The sequence below is a fragment of the Taudactylus pleione genome, unplaced genomic scaffold, assembly GCF_031769625.1.
Source record: "Taudactylus pleione unplaced genomic scaffold, aTauple2 ptg000270l, whole genome shotgun sequence".
Lineage (NCBI taxonomy): Eukaryota > Metazoa > Chordata > Amphibia > Anura > Myobatrachidae > Taudactylus > Taudactylus pleione.
The window spans coordinates 740,136-759,148 of NW_028284672.1; the positions used below are offsets into that span (position 1 = coordinate 740,136).

Sequence of the window (19,013 nt, forward strand, 5' to 3'; positions counted from 1 at the left end):
GATAAGCCCTTTGACAGAGTTTAGAGCAGGGGTTTTGAACCTTTTTTCAGCTGAGGGCCATTCTGATAAACAGAACATTACTCGCAGGCCAGGCTTAGACCACACCCACTCCATCTGGCATCACACGGTGTGGGGCCACAATCGCCGGAGATTATAGCAATGCCTGACGCATCCTAAGGATGCTCCAGGCGGCCCTGCTGCATAGATTCTGGCTGCAGGACGCCATTCTAGGCACCCTGCTAGCCAGATGAGGCTAGCAGAAAAAAGCTCCGCGGGCCAGACCAAATGATTCCATGGACCTTACACAGCCCCCGGGCCTGAGGTTCCCCATCCCTGGTTTAGAGGCTCAACTAGCACTGACTTTTTAGTTACATTTACTGTATTTTATTAAGTATGTATTGTACTTGTCTATACATTTTATACAGCACTGCAGATATCTTGTAGCAACCTATAATTAAATAGCTAATAATATTATTTTTATTATTTTTATTATTATTATTAATAATTAAAAAAATTGAGTGTTTTACTTGTCACATTTCACATATATTAATAAAGATTACACATATTTACTAATTCTGATTTTTTTTGTATTTGTATATGGATGATACTTTGTAATAAGAAACAATAACAATACATTAACAATGACATAAAATCAACATCAGTGCTGACACAGGGCTCAACTGCACACTGTGGAACCACCAGCACTGGTAAGTGCAGCACTGACAAAAGTGCCCTGAGGACACCCCGATCGGCTGTCTGGAGCTTAATAGAACGCTCTGGGCTGCACTGCAGCAACGATCCTGGCTGCAGGGTGCTGTTCCAGGCATACAATAGATTTCAGGGAAAGGGGGAGAAAAGTGAGGGATAAGAATCACCGCATGGGTAAAAACACCACTATGATATTGGAAAAGAAATATAAGTAATCGCTATTTCCACATATTTCCATCCTCAACAAAATAATTTCTGCATAGCGGAATAGCGGTGGTGTTGTCCAGAGTAACTAACAATGGTTTCAGAGGAAAGAGAAGGTCAGAAGGACCAACAAAGACTCTATTTTGGAGCAATGTCACAGTGTTATGATGTATATGTCAACATTCAGACCATATCGACATTATAGTGTGTTGACATTTTGAATGTCGACATTTCAAACCATACCTTGATAATGATTGTGAAAACAGTGCCAGACAAAATGTATCAGGATGAGACATTGTGTTACTGTTTTATACCCACATGTTTTCTTGTACTAGCTATATCTGTGCTTGTGTAATTACTGACAACGTGTGTGACCTTTGTATAAATCGTGCCCTTCTTATCTGATTGGGTAAGTGCCCAGCAAGTGGTAGAAGCACTATATATGTCAGGTGGGGCACAAGTCCAGTTCCCATTCAAGACCTGAATCTTTACTGAATGGTAAGTTGTCTATTTATATACTAAGTGTCTGTGACCATTTTCTGTTGTTAGATGGGTGCTATCATTATATTATCATTGGAGATTTGTAAGATGCCACAATGCTCCCTAGAGCGGGACAATGGGGGGAACAGGACATACATAAAAAGGGACGTACAAGATAGACAACATAAATGCAGACATGAAAACAAAGGGTTGGGAGGGTCCTGCTCGTGAGAGCTTACATTCTAACTGGAAGAGACTACAAGAGCTCGGGGTGTCTTAGGGTGGAGAAAGCAGTGAGGGTACAGTAATGTGGGTAGTATAAGTGAGAGTAGTGTAAGCTGTAATAAAGAGTTGGGGATTCTGTAAGTGGGTAGTGGCACCGATGGAGCCCTGCAGGTGGGAGGGAGAGGTGGCTGCCAGACACATTGAGCCAGCTTAGCAATATGCAAAGTGGTACCTCGGATGTGTAACAGTGAGGGGTATATTTACTAAAGTGCGGATTTTTAGAAGTGGAGATGTTGCCTACAGCAACCAATCAGATTCTAGCTATTATCTTCTAGAAGGTGCTAGATAAATGATAAGCAGAATCTGATTGGTTGCTATGGGCAACATCTCCACTTAAAAAAACTCAGCACTTTAGTAAATGTACCCCTGAGCGTCTTACTGCAGCATTTAAGATGGGCTGAAGCTGGGAGAGAGGACTGTCAGATGGGAGGATGATGCAGTAGTCAGGGCAGTAGCTAATGAGAGAGAGAAGAAAAGAGATTTGGTAGAATGTTTGTTAAAAAAGAATGGCATATTCTGGCAATATTTCTAATGCTGGGCATACACTATAGAATTATCTGTCAGATATCTGTAGAATCTGGCTGGTTGGAATGAAAACCTGGTAATGTATGGAAGCAAATGACAATCGACCATTTGCTCACAAACACTGGAAAATAGACAAAAATGGTCATTCATACAAATTGGTTAAAACACACAAATTTAACCAATTTGAACAATTGTTTTTTGCCCGTTTTCCAGTGTTTAAAACCATATGATCGACTGTCATTTGCTCCCATACATTACCAGGTTTTCATTCCAACCAGCCAGATTGGACAGATATCTGACAGAAAATTGTATAGTGTATGCCCAGCATAAGGAATATCCCAAATCAACTTGGTGCTTAAATACAGAAGTGCTGCCATATTGAGGGGTCTATTTACTAAGCAGTGTTAGGAGACAAAGTGAAAAGAGATAAGGTACCAGCCAATCAGCTCCCAGCTGTCATTTTTTTCAAACACAGCCTGTGACATGGCAGTTAGGAGCTGATTGGCTGGTACCTTAGCTCTTTCCTAACAATGCTTAGTAAATAGACCCCTGAGACTTTTAGTTCTAATGCAGAGAAAAATGTAAATGCAGGTGCACACTCTAAGCACTAAGAATTTTGATGAATAAACTCCAACAATTAAACATGGCTTTTAAGTAAGGTATTTAGTACATGTTCGGCCAACTACCACATCACGGTGACCCTCATACAGTGGGTCTCTAAATACATTTATCTAGGAATTACCTTTAATAGAGCCCATAAATGTGTGTACTACAATGTAAAGAACCCATACCAATTATAATCACCTGGGGCAGGTGGGAGGAGTGCTAGCCCAAGAGAAGGGGTCTCACCTTCAAATGTACCTTAAATACACTTATACACAGAGGAAAAAAAGTGGGGGGTACAACAAGGCTGCACATCCTAGTCTTACACATAAGAGTAGCTACCCTTCTGAGACCTGTAGTTCTAACGCAGAAAAAAACAGAAAATGCAGGTGCACACTCTAAGCAATAAGAATTCTGATGATCCAAATATTTATAATAAACTCCAACAATTAACATGTTTTTTTTTTAAGTAAGAGAGATAATGTAAGTTTATGGGATCCCATAATCTTTTAAAAGCCATCACTCCCATAGGACATGAAGTATTTAGAAGCTATTATCATTTATAAAAACTGGGACTGTCCTGGTGAAATCTGGGACCATGAGAGCACTACATACTGTACATATGCCTATAGTGAATATAGTGAGTTGGACAACAAGTGCTAAATGTTGCCATGCAGCAATAATGTCAGATAACAAGGAGTGGGATAAATAGATGTAATGGGGGACCCATTTATCATTGATCGCTTTTGCAAAGCGATCAGGGCATTCCAGTAACGCCGCTGATCGCTTTCCAAAAAGCGATCTCTATGGCCAGAGGTATCATTCGGGACGTGCAGCGATACAGGCTCCGAAAGGAGCCCGTCTCTGCGATGTGTCCGGTGAATGTCCGACAAGCGCAAGTTGTGGTGCGCATGCGCATGTGGTGCCCATGGACTGCATATGCACATCCGCCATAGCCGGGGAGGGTTCCGCCGGCTAACAGTGCGTGGTGTAGCCCATAGGCTACAACGGCTAACGCTGTCTACAGATGGCGTTAGCTTCTGGGGCCAATATCTGGAATGCATCGCATTCCGGATATTGATAGTATACATTTGGCAGCATTGCTTCCCCCATAGAAACCTATGGGGGAGGCTGCCAGCGGCAATGGACTGATCGCAGCTGGTATCGGAGATACCTGCTGTGGTCCCTCCTTAATGCAGCCGGGGGATACTTAGTATTTGAGGTGTTTTCAGGCATTTTACCTCAGTTTGATAAATGGGCCCCATAGAGAGAAGAAAGGTACAAATTCAGTGACAAGACAATGGGGCCTATTCATCAACACTAAAATAACGTTTTTAAGGACATTTTCCTTAATTAACCTTAGTTTAGTATTCATGAACACACTTAGCACAGGAGATATCACTGATATCTCCTTGCTAAGTCCCCCTGCATTAATTTCCACGCTCTCCATACATTAGTACATGAGTATGGGGATATGGAAATTATGCTATTCATCAAATTCCGAAAATTATGTATTTTCAGAATTTGGGGCCTGATTCAGAGCCGGACGCAATTAGCGCTCGCTCGTTCAGAAAAAGGGGGTGGCTATTCAAATGAACCGTTCGCTCTTTGCGGTCTGTTGCCGCCTCCATGTCTGAACGAGCGAGCAAAACATACGCTCGTTTATTTGATAAAAATGCCCCCTGGCCGCTCGCATCATACGTCACGCTATTTATTAGATTAATCGAGTACATCGAACAGCGTATGAACTGCTCGCTATTCTTGTGGTTGGTTTTTTCAACCGCTATTTTGCGAGCAGTTCTGAGTAAAGAAAACCCAACTGACGTGGTCAATGACGCTCCAGTTTTAATTATGCACACCCATTAAATGCCCGTTTTGACCTTTAAGCACGCCTGCATTCTGATCTCCACTCCCCGTTTTCAAGCACCTTTCCCTGTTACCACCCACATACGCCTCCTCCTGTCACTCAAAATAGCAGGCACTCGCTATATAGCGAACAAACGATTTTCGGCCGCACTGACTGGTTCGCGCATGCGTACTAAAAACCGTACGCATGCGCAGATGGGCGAACATCGCTCGGAACGAGCGTACTACCGCTTACGAGCGGCTCTGAATCAGGCCCTTGATGGTGTAATTATCCGCCACTGTGAGGTGGTGTATAGTAGGTAACACTTACCTGCTTCCAGCTGGGCAGGTCCCCCGGGATCTCCCTCTGGCGCTCTGGCTCCATCTGCTATGCTGACATTGTGTTCTCCCAGCTGAACACAAAAAAGTTTAGAAAAAAAAAAACCTTTATGTTTTTTTTCTAAACAGTACTGTGTTCTGCTGGGAGAACACGTGACAGCATAGCAGACGGAGCCGGAGGCTGCTGCGCTGGCAGGTAAGTGCGGGGACGGGGAGGAGGGGGGGCAGGTGAGGGGTGGGGGGGACACAAACTTACCGCATCTGTAGGCAGTGCTGTGCATGCGCTGGTTTTACAGATGTGACAGTGCATGCGCAGCACGGATTCCAGCTGTGGTAAGTTAGAGCAGGCAGGGATAACTATCTATTTCCCAAAAAGCTGTCATCGCAAAAATGACAGCTTTCGGAATAGACAGTTATGGAGAGGAGGAATGATGAATTCCTCTGGTAATTAGGTAGAACTCCATGCGAGTTCTACCTAATTACCTCCAGAGAAACTTTAGGTATGATGAATAGGCCCCAATAACAGAGACAGGTAGAGTAAATAACTACATTGTAGATGGGTAAGAGCAATAAAGAAATAGAGGTATGAGCAGATAAACTAATAGCAGCAGGGTAACCTGTTCTGACATCAGGCACAGTTATCTTTCTGTCTATATTGCAGGTTGGTGATTAACGTTTCAGTTCAACAATGAAAGTCCTGCTCCTGCCCCTGGCACTGCTGCTCCTCACAGGTACTGTACGCTGCCTCACTGTGCATTATTATTATATAGCATTATTATTATATACTATAATAGTACAGGGAATCCGGGCCATTGTTCAGGACAATTCATAATAGAACATATCAGTAGTTATTTATCATACATCACAATCATGCAGAAATTAAGCCTAATTATATAGGTTTGGCAAACATACAGGGGTCTATTTACTAAGCAGTGTTAGGGGACAGAGTGAAAAGGGATAAGAAAGTGATAAGGTGCCAGCCAATCAGCTCCCAACTTTCATTTTTCAAACACAGCCTGTGAGATGACAGTTAGGAGCTGATTGGCTGGCACCTTATCGCTTTCTTATCACTTTTCGCTTTTTCTCCTAACACTGCTTAGTAAATAGACCCAACAGTATGCTGCGGTTACTAAACATACACTTTGCAGAATTGTAATCAGATCATTACAGTATAGGAACCCGGAGGAGAAGTATTGTGGTTCTCACATTGCATTGATGCAGCTGAGAAGTTCTGCATGCACCAAAGCACAAGACAAGGTTCCATTTACATAGAGAAAATGGAAACGGCACAGTCTCATACAGTTTTATTATAAAATAAAATGGTCCATGAGACTCACTGCTTGAGATTGATCTTTAATGGCCCAAGTTCCTTCAGTGTCCTGTTACTGCAGATCTAAATGATGCAGTTCTCATTATTCATTGAGAGACTGGCCTGAGTACTGTGCTGCTGGATATGTTATCTATTGTGCTGACCTGTCCTGGTGGCATTCCTTTGTGTGTGTGTGTGTGTGCATACACACAATGATTTTTTTGAACGATTATCGATAAACGATATAATTTATTGTTCAATCGTTGAAGAAATCGTTCACTTTCTGAGTGAAAACGATGAACGATAATTGTTCATGCGTGTTCACGTTTGTAGTTCAGTCAGACTGGCCAACTCAACCATTTTCATTAAGTTAATATGCAAAAATCGTTTGTAGTTCAAAAAATTCATTCATTACATTTAGTAAATGAATGATTTTAGTAAACGATTTTCGTTCATTTTTTCAAGGAAAAACTTAACGAAAATCGTTTACTAAAATCGTTCATTTAATAAATCGTTGTGTGTTTATGCAGCTTTATACTTGAACCACACAATGCAGCTGAGTGCTACAAGTAATACTAATGCATAAATATTTGTTGCTATTGTCGAAACTAAAATATTTAAATTTGTTAGAGTCACTAGTTACACAAAGCAGTAATGATATATACGTGGGGTTACACCTCTGCACAATAACACAGTTTGCACTCTTATAACCAGTCACTATTATCTATGTCTTACAGGTGCACAAGGAAAACATTTTTGGCAGGGGGATGAACCTAAACATGAAGACTCTGTACAGACCATACAGAAAGTATTTCAGAAAGCAGTTGCAATTGTAACAAATGTTGTGAAAAACATGGAGTATTCAGAGATCGCAAAAGAGTAAGTGATCATCCTCCAGCATCACAGTGAAAGAAAAAGAAGTCTTATTAATACAAATGCTAGACTATGTGTGTAAAATGGGGTTCAAAATGAACGGTTAAAGACCCATTGCACTAGGACTTCAAGTGTTGTAGACCAGTGATATTAGGAAGCCAGCAGATATACAGTAGTTCTGGGTGGCAGGATTCTAAGCAATCGCTCTAGCTAACAGTTACTAGATTGTCAGCTGTTGCAAACTAGAGATTTTAAAAAGTCATACAGTATGTAGTAGACCAGTGGTGCTAGAAGGTCAAGTATATTAGACCAGTATTACAGTGATTCTAGGATGTGAAGTGTAGACCATTGGTTTCAGACATTCTAGGGGGTCTAATGTTGTAGCAACCATTGTAAGTGGTTTAGTACTATAGACTAGTGGTTCTAAATAGTCATATGTTTTAGACCAGTGATTCTAGGAAGTAAAGTATTATAGACCAATGATGCAGTGGCATCACTGTGGGGGTGCGGACTGCACCTGGTGTCACCCTACGAGGGGGTGACACGTAAATGGCAGCTCCTACTCAGTGGACGGGAGCCTGGTGCTGCACTGTGATGTTATTGTGCAGTGCCCGGAACCGGATCACTGAGGAGGAGCTGGCAGTGTAGGGAGAGTCTCTGTGGGCAGATCAGCGTCTCCGAGAGTGCTGGGCATGCCTCCAGAGTGATGAAAGGGGGCTGTGTAGTGAGACCACGTCTCCTTGCACGTGAGCCACGCCCCATTTTCAGATGCGCACACTGGATGCACAAGCAGGGAGTCTATTGGTTGCACTGCGCATCTCTGACCCCAGTGATGCCATTGCTTGGGTGTCAAACAATATAAGTCACGATGACTGGTGGTTCTATACCAGTAGTTTTAGGGGGTCAAGCAATGTAAACCATAGGTTCTGTGAGGTGAAGAATTGTAGATTGATGAAACAAGATGTCTGTTGGTTCAAACCAGTGATGATAGCAAGGCAGATAATATTGACCAGTGATGATAGGAAGGCAGATAATATAGACCAGTGATGAGAGCAAGGCAGATAATATAGACAAGTGATGATTGCAAGGCAGATAATATAGACCAGTGATGAGAGCAAGGCAGATAATATAGACCAGTGATGAGAGCAAGGCAGATAATATAGACCAGTCATGAGAGCAAGGCAGATAATATAGACCAGTCATGAGAGCAAGGTAGATAATATAGACCAGTGATGAGAGCAAGGCAGATAATATAGACCAGTGATGAGAGCAAGGCAGATAATATAGACCAGTCATGAGAGCAAGGCAGATAATATAGACCAGTCATGAGAGCAAGGTAGATAATATAGACCAGTGATGAGAGCAAGGCAGATAATATGGACAAGTGATGAGAGCAAGGCAGATAATATAGACCAGTGATGAGAGCAAGGCAGATAATATAGACCAGTGATGAGAGCAAGGCAGATAATATAGACCAGTGATGATTGCAAGGCAGATAATATAGACCAGTGATGATTGCAAGGCAGATAATATAGACCAGTGATGATAGCAAGGCAGATAATATAGACCAGTGATGAGAGCAAGGCAGATAATATAGACCAGTGATGAGAGCAAGGCAGATAATATAGACCAGTCATGAGAGCAAGGCAGATAATATAGACCAGTCATGAGAGCAAGGTAGATAATATAGACCAGTGATGAGAGCAAGGCAGATAATATAGACCAGTGATGAGAGCAAGGCAGATAATATAGACCAGTCATGAGAGCAAGGCAGATAATATAGACCAGTCATGAGAGCAAGGTAGATAATATAGACCAGTGATGAGAGCAAGGCAGATAATATGGACAAGTGATGAGAGCAAGGCAGATAATATAGACCAGTGATGAGAGCAAGGCAGATAATATAGACCAGTGATGAGAGCAAGGCAGATAATATAGACCAGTGATGATTGCAAGGCAGATAATATAGACCAGTGATGATTGCAAGGCAGATAATATAGACCAGTGATGATAGCAAGGCAGATAATATAGACCAGTCATGAGAGCAAGGCAGATAATATAGACCAGTGATGATAGCAAGGCAGATAATATAGACCAGTGATGAGAGCAAGGCAGATAATATAGACCAGTGATGAGAGCAAGGCAGATAATATAGACCAGTCATGAGAGCAAGGCAGATAATATAGACCAGTGATGATAGCAAGGCAGATAATATAGACCAGTGATGAGAGCAAGGCAGATAATATAGACCAGTGATGATAGCAAGGCAGATAATATAGACCAGTGATGGTAGCAAGGCAGATAATATAGACCAGTGATGAGAGCAAGGCAGATAATATAGATCAGTGATGATAGCAAGGCAGATAATATAGACCAGTGATGATTGCAAGGCAGATAATATAGACCAGTGATGATTGCAAGGCAGATAATATAGACCAGTGATGATTGCAAGGCAGATAATATAGACCAGTGATAATTGCAAGGCAGATAATATAGACCAGTGATGAGAACAAGGCAGATAATATAGACCAGTGATGATTACAAGGCAGATAATATAGACCAGTGATGAGAGCAAGGCAGATAATATAGACCAGTCATGAGAGCAAGGCAGATAATATAGACCAGTGATGATAGCAAGGCAGATAATATAGACCAGTGATGAGAGCAAGGCAGATAATATAGACCAGTCATGAGAGCAAGGCAGATAATATAGACCAGTGATGATAGCAAGGCAGATAATATAGACCAGTGATGAGAGCAAGGCAGATAATATAGACCAGTGAGGATAGCAAGGTAGATAATATAGACCAGTGAGGATAGCAAGGCAGATAATATAGACCAGTGATGAGAGCAAGGCAGATAATATAGACCAGTGATGAGAGCAAGGCAGATAATATAGACCAGTGATTCTCAACGGTCTTGAGCTGTAAACTAGTGGTTTGAAGTTGTAAAGTATTATAGTCTCTTCTAGAGAGTTAAGTGGTTTAAGGGATTATACACAATGACCCATGCAATTTTTTTATGAATTTAAAGTGTGTACGTAATTGTGCATATATACGGGCATATAAATCAATATTATTTTACTAAAATAATGTGAAAACTGGTGTTTTCACACCCGTTTCACGTTATTTTAGTATCACTTAAATGTAATAAAGGAGTTTTGGAGCTGTTTTCATACAAAAAAACTACCCCAAGCCCTTAAATTCATTTTATTTTAGTAAGCACATTACATTTATAATGGGAAATGTGATCTGTCTTAGATTTACAATATAATAAAATTGTAAAAATAATAATAGGGAGAGCCCTGTGATAATAACGCCACCTGGAGATGGCATTATTAAGGCTTTCTCCCATTTCACCGACTCCTACTCTGCTCTGACAGGCAGAGCAGAGCAGAGCCGGCCCCTGTGATCAGCATTGTGTGTCTAAATAGACCATAGGCTGATCACTGTAAAAAAAAATATTTAAAGAAAAACACTCACCTGAACCCAGGGACCAGTGATAGGTGATCCGGTGAGCTCCTCTGTGACTCTGGTCAACTGATAACCAGGCTCCTGCTCTGTGACCCCAGTCATCTGCTCTGTGCTGAAAACTGTGATGTTGGGTGTTATCGATATGCCAATGTTTTCAAGGCTGATTTTTAAATGAGCGGAAGAGTAGTAATCTGGTTAGAGATGTGCGGGTTTGGTTTTATTTGGTTCTTATCGCCAAATTAGTGCAAGTTCGGATTAGATTGGATTCATCTTATTGGCTATCCAAAACATGTGAGAGCCAGGTAGCCAATATGATGCCGTTTATGAGAACTGAACATATCCGAGTAAAACCGAACCGCACATCTCTAATTTTTTTCAAAACCTGCAGTGGCACATTACAAACAGTGCTCCAGAGTTTTTCTCAGAGCAGAGTTAAGATTTTTACACTTGTTTGTACAATGCAGAAGTTTGCATTTCCAGTAGGAGGTCATGTGTGGCTTGTGTTTCATATAAAGCACTGTGCCTCATTTATAAAGCACACTTGATGCGTACTTGGTTCTACACTAGTGTAGCTCAATGGTCTGCAGCCAAGCTCAGCACACAGCAGCCCAGCACACGCTGCTGTGTGCTAGGCTGCAGATAGAGGATGCTGAGTAGCAGCCGCAGCCGTTTCCTATGGGGAGTGATCACACTGATCGTGCCCAACCCCGTGGCTTTGCTCTGGGCCGAGGGACTCACAGTGCCCCCCTCCCCAGCGCAGGGCCGTGACTCTTAGCGCCCCTGCATGTTAGGAGAGATGCAGTATTGAGACAAGTCAGACTTCACTCAGAAGCTGCATGTCTGCCTGATGTACATCGATGTTACCGATGTTTACACAGTTGCATGTTGTTGGACGGATATGAGAAGGCGGTTGTTGGCGTCCCTATCCCCAGGTAAGCTTTTGAAGGCATTAGCATATTTTAGCAATTGCAATCCATAAAAGATTGCCGCTGCGAATACATTCGCGTAAATCTCGGAATCAGACCCTTAATGCACACAAGTGTACTGCAAAGGCTGGAGAAGTCGGACGCATCCAAATGGATCTCTCTTCACAATCCGGACCTCTTTCCTATATGAAGATTGCATTTAGTTCTAACAGCCAGGCTCTGAAAACTTTCAGTTTTTTCAACTTAATGATAATTACTGTTTCCATACACTCATTTATGAGAACACTTGGCACATTGGGTCTATACAGTATGCACAGTACAATAACGGTTTCATAAATTAGATAATCATAAAACATGTAGAGAATACTATTTCCACCTGTTAGAGGAACCAAAGAGCACAATGAATAGGCACCTAGGCCACCAAAGGCTACAACTCAATTGGTAATGTCCAGCACAGAAGGACATATGCAGGAGCACACATCTTCTAGAGGCTAGCAACCACGTCATGGAAAATAATGGGGCTCTGTCTCACCCCAATGGGCTGTGTAAGCCAGGAGAATGAATGAGAATGGGACACTAAGAACCCTCCTCAGTCAAGATGGCATTAGTCACTGCAGGCAAGTTCAGAAAAGCTGTGGGGACATCTGCTGCTGTGAGCGCTGTTGCTTGCTAAACTAGAGATTTCTCCAATATTTCTTGCTTTTTAGGTTACATTTTTGTGAAAATTAATTCTGCCTTAAACAAGCAGTTCCCATGTGTTATAAGATCAGAGCTTGATAAATAGACCTCTATCTATGTAAGGAATACACTGTAGAACTCCCAGCTCAACAATTAAAATGTAATTTTGGGCAGCAAATTGTGACAAATAAAACAGTTCTACATTTCTGGGGCATAGCGTTCACCAGAAAATCTGGTTCCCCCAAAGGCTCCAACAGTACAAAGCTGCACTCCCGTCTTATTCTAGCACTCTACTGTTTCAGTGTCATTGTAGAGCCGTAGTGTGTATTTTTTATGTCTGGAAATTTTTATGTCCACTACAAAATTTGCAAACATTATGGACCTCATTCAGAGGCGCTTGCAAAATGCGAGCATTCGCTCTAAATGAGGGCGGCCGCTTCTAAGTTCTGAGCCAATCTCATGGCTACTCGCTAGGCTGTGGGTGACCAACCACAGCTTTAGCGAGCAGCCAGGTTGATGGTCGCGATGGTCAAGACCCTTGTGGTAGGGTCTGGTCTGCTGCAAGCCCCAGTGAGCTTTCAGCTCTATTAGAGCCGCCCCCAAACAGCAAGCATTCCATCGGGAACGCCTCCATTTTTCAAGCCACCCCCTTCCCCCCCGCCTACAAAACGGTGCGAGCTGTCGATCACCACCGACAACCGCCCCTTTTGTAGTAAGCCCTGGAGCGAGAGAATTTCTCTCTAGCTCCGGGGCTTGCGCACGCGCAGTGTGGCCACTGCACGTGCACAGGGCCTCTACATCGACCCGCTTGCGAGCGGGTATGAATGAGACCCTATGTTCCTTCTTTTCTAACAGCCTGCTTATTCTATGCACAAAAAAGTGATACACAAACATATGGCCACTTCCATTACTTCCAGTCAAGTAGGTCAGATTTTTATGTCTAATATAAACACTTATGGATAAATGTATTTATTCTGCAGATACAAACTTAAGGAAAAGCTGCAAGCAGCAAAGGACAATGCTGATCAACTGGAGACTGTTCTTGAAGACTACTTTGATGTAATCTGGAAGAAATGGGATGAAGAGCTTAAAGAGAAGTTCCCAGTGTTCAGAAACAAGGTCCTACCTATTCTGCAGGACTTTGATGACAAATTAGAAGAGCAGATGAAGACCTTAGTAGAGGAAGTTGTGCCTATAGGATCTCAGCTTTATCATGGTATAGCTAAACATCTGGATAGCTTCTTTGAAAATCTAGGAACCATAACAGAGAAGAGCCGGGACTCGCTGCGAGCTGAGGTAGACATTCTGCGTGGTAAGCTGCAGCCCTATGTGGATGATGTTCGAGCCGAGTATGAGAAGTACAGCAAGGACATGAAAGATGGATTAGACGACAAGGCTAAGGAAATGAAGGAACAGGTGGAAAAGCAGGCGCATGAGCTAAGGGAGAAAATTAAACCTTATATAGAGTCACTGAAGAAACATGCAGGTTCAAGTACTGAAGAGGCCTGGAAATATCTTGAAACATTGCTGAAGGATCTTAACTACTCTAAAGACAAATAATAAGAGAAACAAGACTTTTAACTGTCCCTGCTCAGAAATGATGACTCCATTGATTAATGTCATTTATTGATCATACTCTCTGGCCCACACTATTCTCACTACAATATTTCCATCCAATCTTCCCTTATTAAATTTTCAGTAAGAAAATTGTCTGGATCCATCTTTTATAGTACAGTTTAACTGAGCCTGTTGGGCTTCTGGGGTACATCATTGGGAGAAAGCATAAAATAGCACATGGTTGTAAAGTTTTTGCAGTTTACTTTAATTGAATGTAATGCAGGATATACAATTATAGTTGGACAGGAATTTGGAACGAACAAACGGTAAGTTTGGTTTCAAGTGTCCCCTGAAGCATTGAAAATAGCTTATATAGTACACACAAAAGACACATTTCTACATACTTTCCTAATTTCATGCATGTGTGAGTTGCCCAAATAGGCTGTATTTCCTGGTTGCTTTAATGAAAACTCCAAACCTGTGTGCATCATACCTTTCCAAATTCTAAAATAGTGTAATGAGGTGTACAAAATAATTATTTATTATCAGTTATTTATATAGCACATACATATTCCGCAACGCTTTACAGAGAATATTTGACCAATCACATCAGTCTCTGCCGCAGTGGAGCTTACAATCTAAATTCCCTGCAAAATGTGCGGACACACACATTAGGGATATTTTTTTTCAGAAACCAACTAGCCTACCAGTATATTTTTTGATTGTAAGAGGAAACCTACGCAAACATGGGGAAAAATACCGGCTGCCCTGAGATAGGGCCTTTGGTGGGAATTGAACCCAAGACCTCAGTACTTTGAATCAGTAATGGTAAACACTACACCATCCACTGGAGTCATACTGGAGATGTACTCAGCATTTCGGTGCACACAATGCCAGTGGCCAGAATCCCGACGATGAGTATTGGGGTTAGAGGGAGGCTTAGGTTTAGGGCTAGGCACAAGGGGAGGGTTAGGTTGTAGGAGGGGAGGGATAGGGTTAGGCTGCTGGGGGGGATTTGGGCGGGAAGGTTAGGGTTAGGCTGTGGGTGGGATAGGGATAGGGGAAGGGTTAGAATACTTGCCTGCATGCATCGGTATTTCCACCATCAGGATTCCGCTGCCAGAGTTTATCAGCGCCAGGATCGCGTACTCAACCCATATACTGCACAGTATTGATCACTTATCACACATTTGAGAACCCTAGTAGTGGTGCAAAATATTGACACTGTGAAACCAACCTGTAATAACAGAACATCCTTAAAAGTATTAAGTACTGTATTAGGTTTTTTACCTTTTCCTAGTTTTTGTCTATTGAGTACATTCCAGCAAACAAGTATTAATTTTTATGACACAAAAAACAAAACAGTGCTTCCAGATATGACAGTTGGCCAATTGCAGCATAAATGAAAGGATTAAACATTTTGTAAATATATCCACCATCAAACAGACCTACCACATCAACTTCAATGCTAAATATGCTGTTATAGTATGTGAACCACAGCGTGTAAATTTTCAGTTTGTTGCAAAATGTATCAAAACAGAGCCTCACCTTTCATATCAGCCTCATCATTGTTGATGTGAATGTCCATTAAATATAAACCGATAAAATGCAGCATCTATGATATGTTCTGTGCAGTTGTTAACATATTTCAGCAATTACAATCCCTTGCTTACATTGATAAATAGCATATGGTTAAAGGTTATTTTGTGACGTCCGATGTGTGTTTATAATTGAGTATAAGCAGTGATTACAACTTATTATTGGTCAAAGTTCCGGATTTATAGGTATAGATAGCTCCACTTATGGGACTACAAATCCTAGCAATTAGTGTGAATCAAGCAAATTTATTTCTCATGAATTTACTGATCACCTCTATTACGGAAATACAAGCTCACTATCTCCTTTAGCTGTGTGATGTATTTGATGTTTCCAAGTTACTCACAAGTAACACTGCTCAAGGTTTAATAGGCTGCTGTTATGGGGTTGGGTATGAAATCCCAGCGATTGGGACGCCGCTGGTCAGAATACCGACAGCGGCATCCCGACAGTCAGAATCCCGACTCCCATAAGGACATAAGGTAAGTGGAACCCTTACCCCTACCCCTAGCCATCCCTCCTCAGTGCCTAACCCTAATCTCCCTCCCTAGTGCCTAAACCTAACCTCCCCCTCCCCACACCCTAAACCTAACACTCCCCCCCAGTGCCTAAACCTAACCTCCTCCTCCCCACACCCTACACCTAACACTCCCTCCCCGGTGCCTAAACCTAACCTCCCCCTCTAGTGTCTAACCTAACTTCCCCTCCCTCCACCCTAATTCTAACCCTCCCCCCATATGCCTAAACCATCCCCTAATGTCTAACACTAACCCTGTACCCTAACCTTCCCCCTAATGCCCCATACTTTCCTTTGGGATGCCAGTGGTCAGGATTCTGGTGTCGAGATCCTAACGCTGTCGGGATTTCAGCACTGATATTTTGACCATCAGCATCCCACACATCGGGATGCTGACTACATCCCCTGTTATGGATGCTGACAGTGCCAATATCAAAACTATTTAGGCTCATTCCTGACACGTTTCATCGCTGTTCTGCAATTTCATCAGGGGGATTATTTCAAGCCAATCCACTTCTTTTAAAGGAAAGTTGCTCTAAAAAGGAGCCTAATTATTCAGAGTGCACATGGGTTCAGTTACTTGTTATAAAGCTACATTAATAAGGCATTTCAAAGAGATAAAATTAAATATATATACAGTATAGTATATTCTAGGAACAGAGAAAGGGGGCACACAATTGTAAAGTGTGTAAAATCATTATGACATAAAAGCATTAAATGACGTACATGAAAAGTTAAAAACAATCAGCATTGGACTAGCCTGGTGCAGTTGCCAATCTCCAAGGAGCGCCGCTCCCGGCAGGACCGCTCTTCAGTAACTCTATCTATATCGGTCAGCCATGACATTAGAACCACTAATAAGTGAAGTGAACAACATTGATTATCTTGTTTCAATGTCACCTGTTGAGGGGTGGGATATATTCAGTTGAGGGGCTGCAGCGCATTCTAAAATTCAGATAGTGGAGCCACACCAACTGCCCTTTCAAATGCTGACAAACATCGCTGGCCAGGACCCACTGGCAGTTGGTGTGGACCCCGATTTTGAATTTTGGACTGTACTGCAGCCTCACCTCTGGAGCCTCCACTGGATATATTAGACTGTCCGTTCTTGACGTTAATGTGTTGGAATCAGGAAAAATGATCACTAGTAAATATCTGTGCGGCTTTGAGAATGGGCAAAAGTATGATAGCTAGATAACTGGGTCCAAGCATATGCAAAATGTCAGGTCTTGTGCAGTGTTCCCAGTATGCAGTGGTTAGTACCTACCAAAGTACTTCAAGGAAGGACAAGAGGTGAACTGGCGACAGGGTCGTGGGCATCCAAGGCTCATTGATGCACATGGAAAAAGAAGGGGGTATAGCTACTCATAAGGACACTGATAGCTAATTGTCCTGGTGCTTGGTAGGCAATATAATACAATTTAGATTATAAGTATTTGAACAGCCACCGGTGCTAGACTGTATGTCAGTTGCTGTTCTGACAAACAAAACAAAACAATGAAACCTATATATAAAAGAAAGTCTGTGCTGGGGATTATAATAAGAAATGTACATTCATGAAAAAATTACAATTGAAAAATAAAAATGTGCTTGCTTGATCTCAGTAAGAAAAGTCTGATTATTGAGATCAAGCAAACACATTTTTTATTCTTCATTTGTTATTTTTTCATGAATATAGAATATACATTTCTTATTATAAGCACCAGCACAGTGCTTATTTTATACAGTAGATAGGTTTCATTGATGTGCGTGTGGGGAGTGAAGGTTAGCCCTTCTGATCCAATCCTACAGAAAAGCTACTGTAGCACAAATTGGTGAAAACGTTAATGCTGGCTATTATAGAAAGTGTCAGAACACACAGGGCATCGCAGTTCACTGCGTAAGGGACTGTATAGCCGCAGGCTGGTTAGAGTCCCCAGACTGACCCCTGTTCACAAAAAAAGGGGTATGAGTGGAGTCCGCACCAGTCACTCAGTATGAACATGTGATTGAATCTAAGTTGAATTATGGATACCAACATACAGGTCTTAACTGAAATAAATTGAAGTAAGACTAATACTGTGGCTGGAGGTGCTACCAGAAAATTTGTGGGGATCACAATTTAAATGTTATTCAGAGAAGCAAAAGAACAAATATGTCTTACTGGTGCACTCATTGGTAATAGTAAATGAAAATCATAAAACATGATGAAAAAAACAAGAAAAATTATTATATATTTGATTCTCTGCATAACATTTAAATTGTGACCCCTGTTCACCACTGAAAATGCAATGGGCACATGAGTGTCAAAGCTGGACCATGGAGCAATGGAAGAAGGTGACCTTCACTGATGAATCTCTTTTTCTTTTACATCATGGGGGCGACCGGGCGCACGTGCGTCGTTAACCTGCGGAAAAGATGGCACAGGAGAAGAAGAAACAGCATAATGTATTCCCCCAGCACTCAGAATGAAATCAGCAATAAGATTTGAAAAACTACATGATGGTAGATAATTCAGAGATCTCTGTTGCATATATTTGCAAAAATATGGCTAAAGCTGCTCATCCACTAGCAGACCTCAAAACGACTGCACGATTACGACATTGTAATCGTGCAGTCGTTTGTCAGTCTGTGATGTGCCTACACTGAGCGAGCGGTCATTCAGTGTAGGCACATCAATCATCTGCAAACATGCTGAACCTGCCGTTATCATCAGCTTGTCCAGCATGTTTGCCCGATGATAGATGTCTAAACAACCAGCGGGAGTGCGCATCGCTGGTCGTTTTAGACATATTTGAAACAATCTGCAAACGATTTTCGAACGATTATTGAACGATTATCGAATGATTGAACAATAACGATATTGTTAGCGTTCAATCGCTCAATTTAATCGCCTAGTGAATGGGCACCTTATGCCTCCAGGCTACGTCATAGCTTCTCTGATACTGGAGGTCCCTAATACTTGGTCAAAGTCTGGGGTGCAGAACCCAAAAAAGCCGGCAAAGGCCAACCACCCCAGGGAAGCACACCAGTGAAGATATAATTTGAATGTAATAAAGTGCTAAAGAGTGCTACCCCAGAGCAGCTATGAGAAGAAGGCAAGCCAGCGGAGGCAG

The 19,013-nt window shown here is 42.0% G+C and overlaps 1 protein-coding gene across 1 annotated transcript; it reads left to right on the forward strand.

Annotated features, from left to right (window-relative positions):
* The first annotated feature begins 5,677 nt into the window (after positions 1 to 5,677).
* Positions 5,678 to 13,808, forward strand: LOC148513737 (uncharacterized). Its single transcript, XM_088481395.1, has 3 exons — positions 5,678 to 5,720; positions 7,036 to 7,177; positions 13,229 to 13,808. Exons 1-3 carry the CDS (start codon positions 5,678 to 5,680, stop codon positions 13,806 to 13,808), a joined length of 765 nt encoding a protein of 254 aa, XP_088337521.1.
* The last annotated feature ends 5,205 nt before the right edge of the window (positions 13,809 to 19,013 follow it).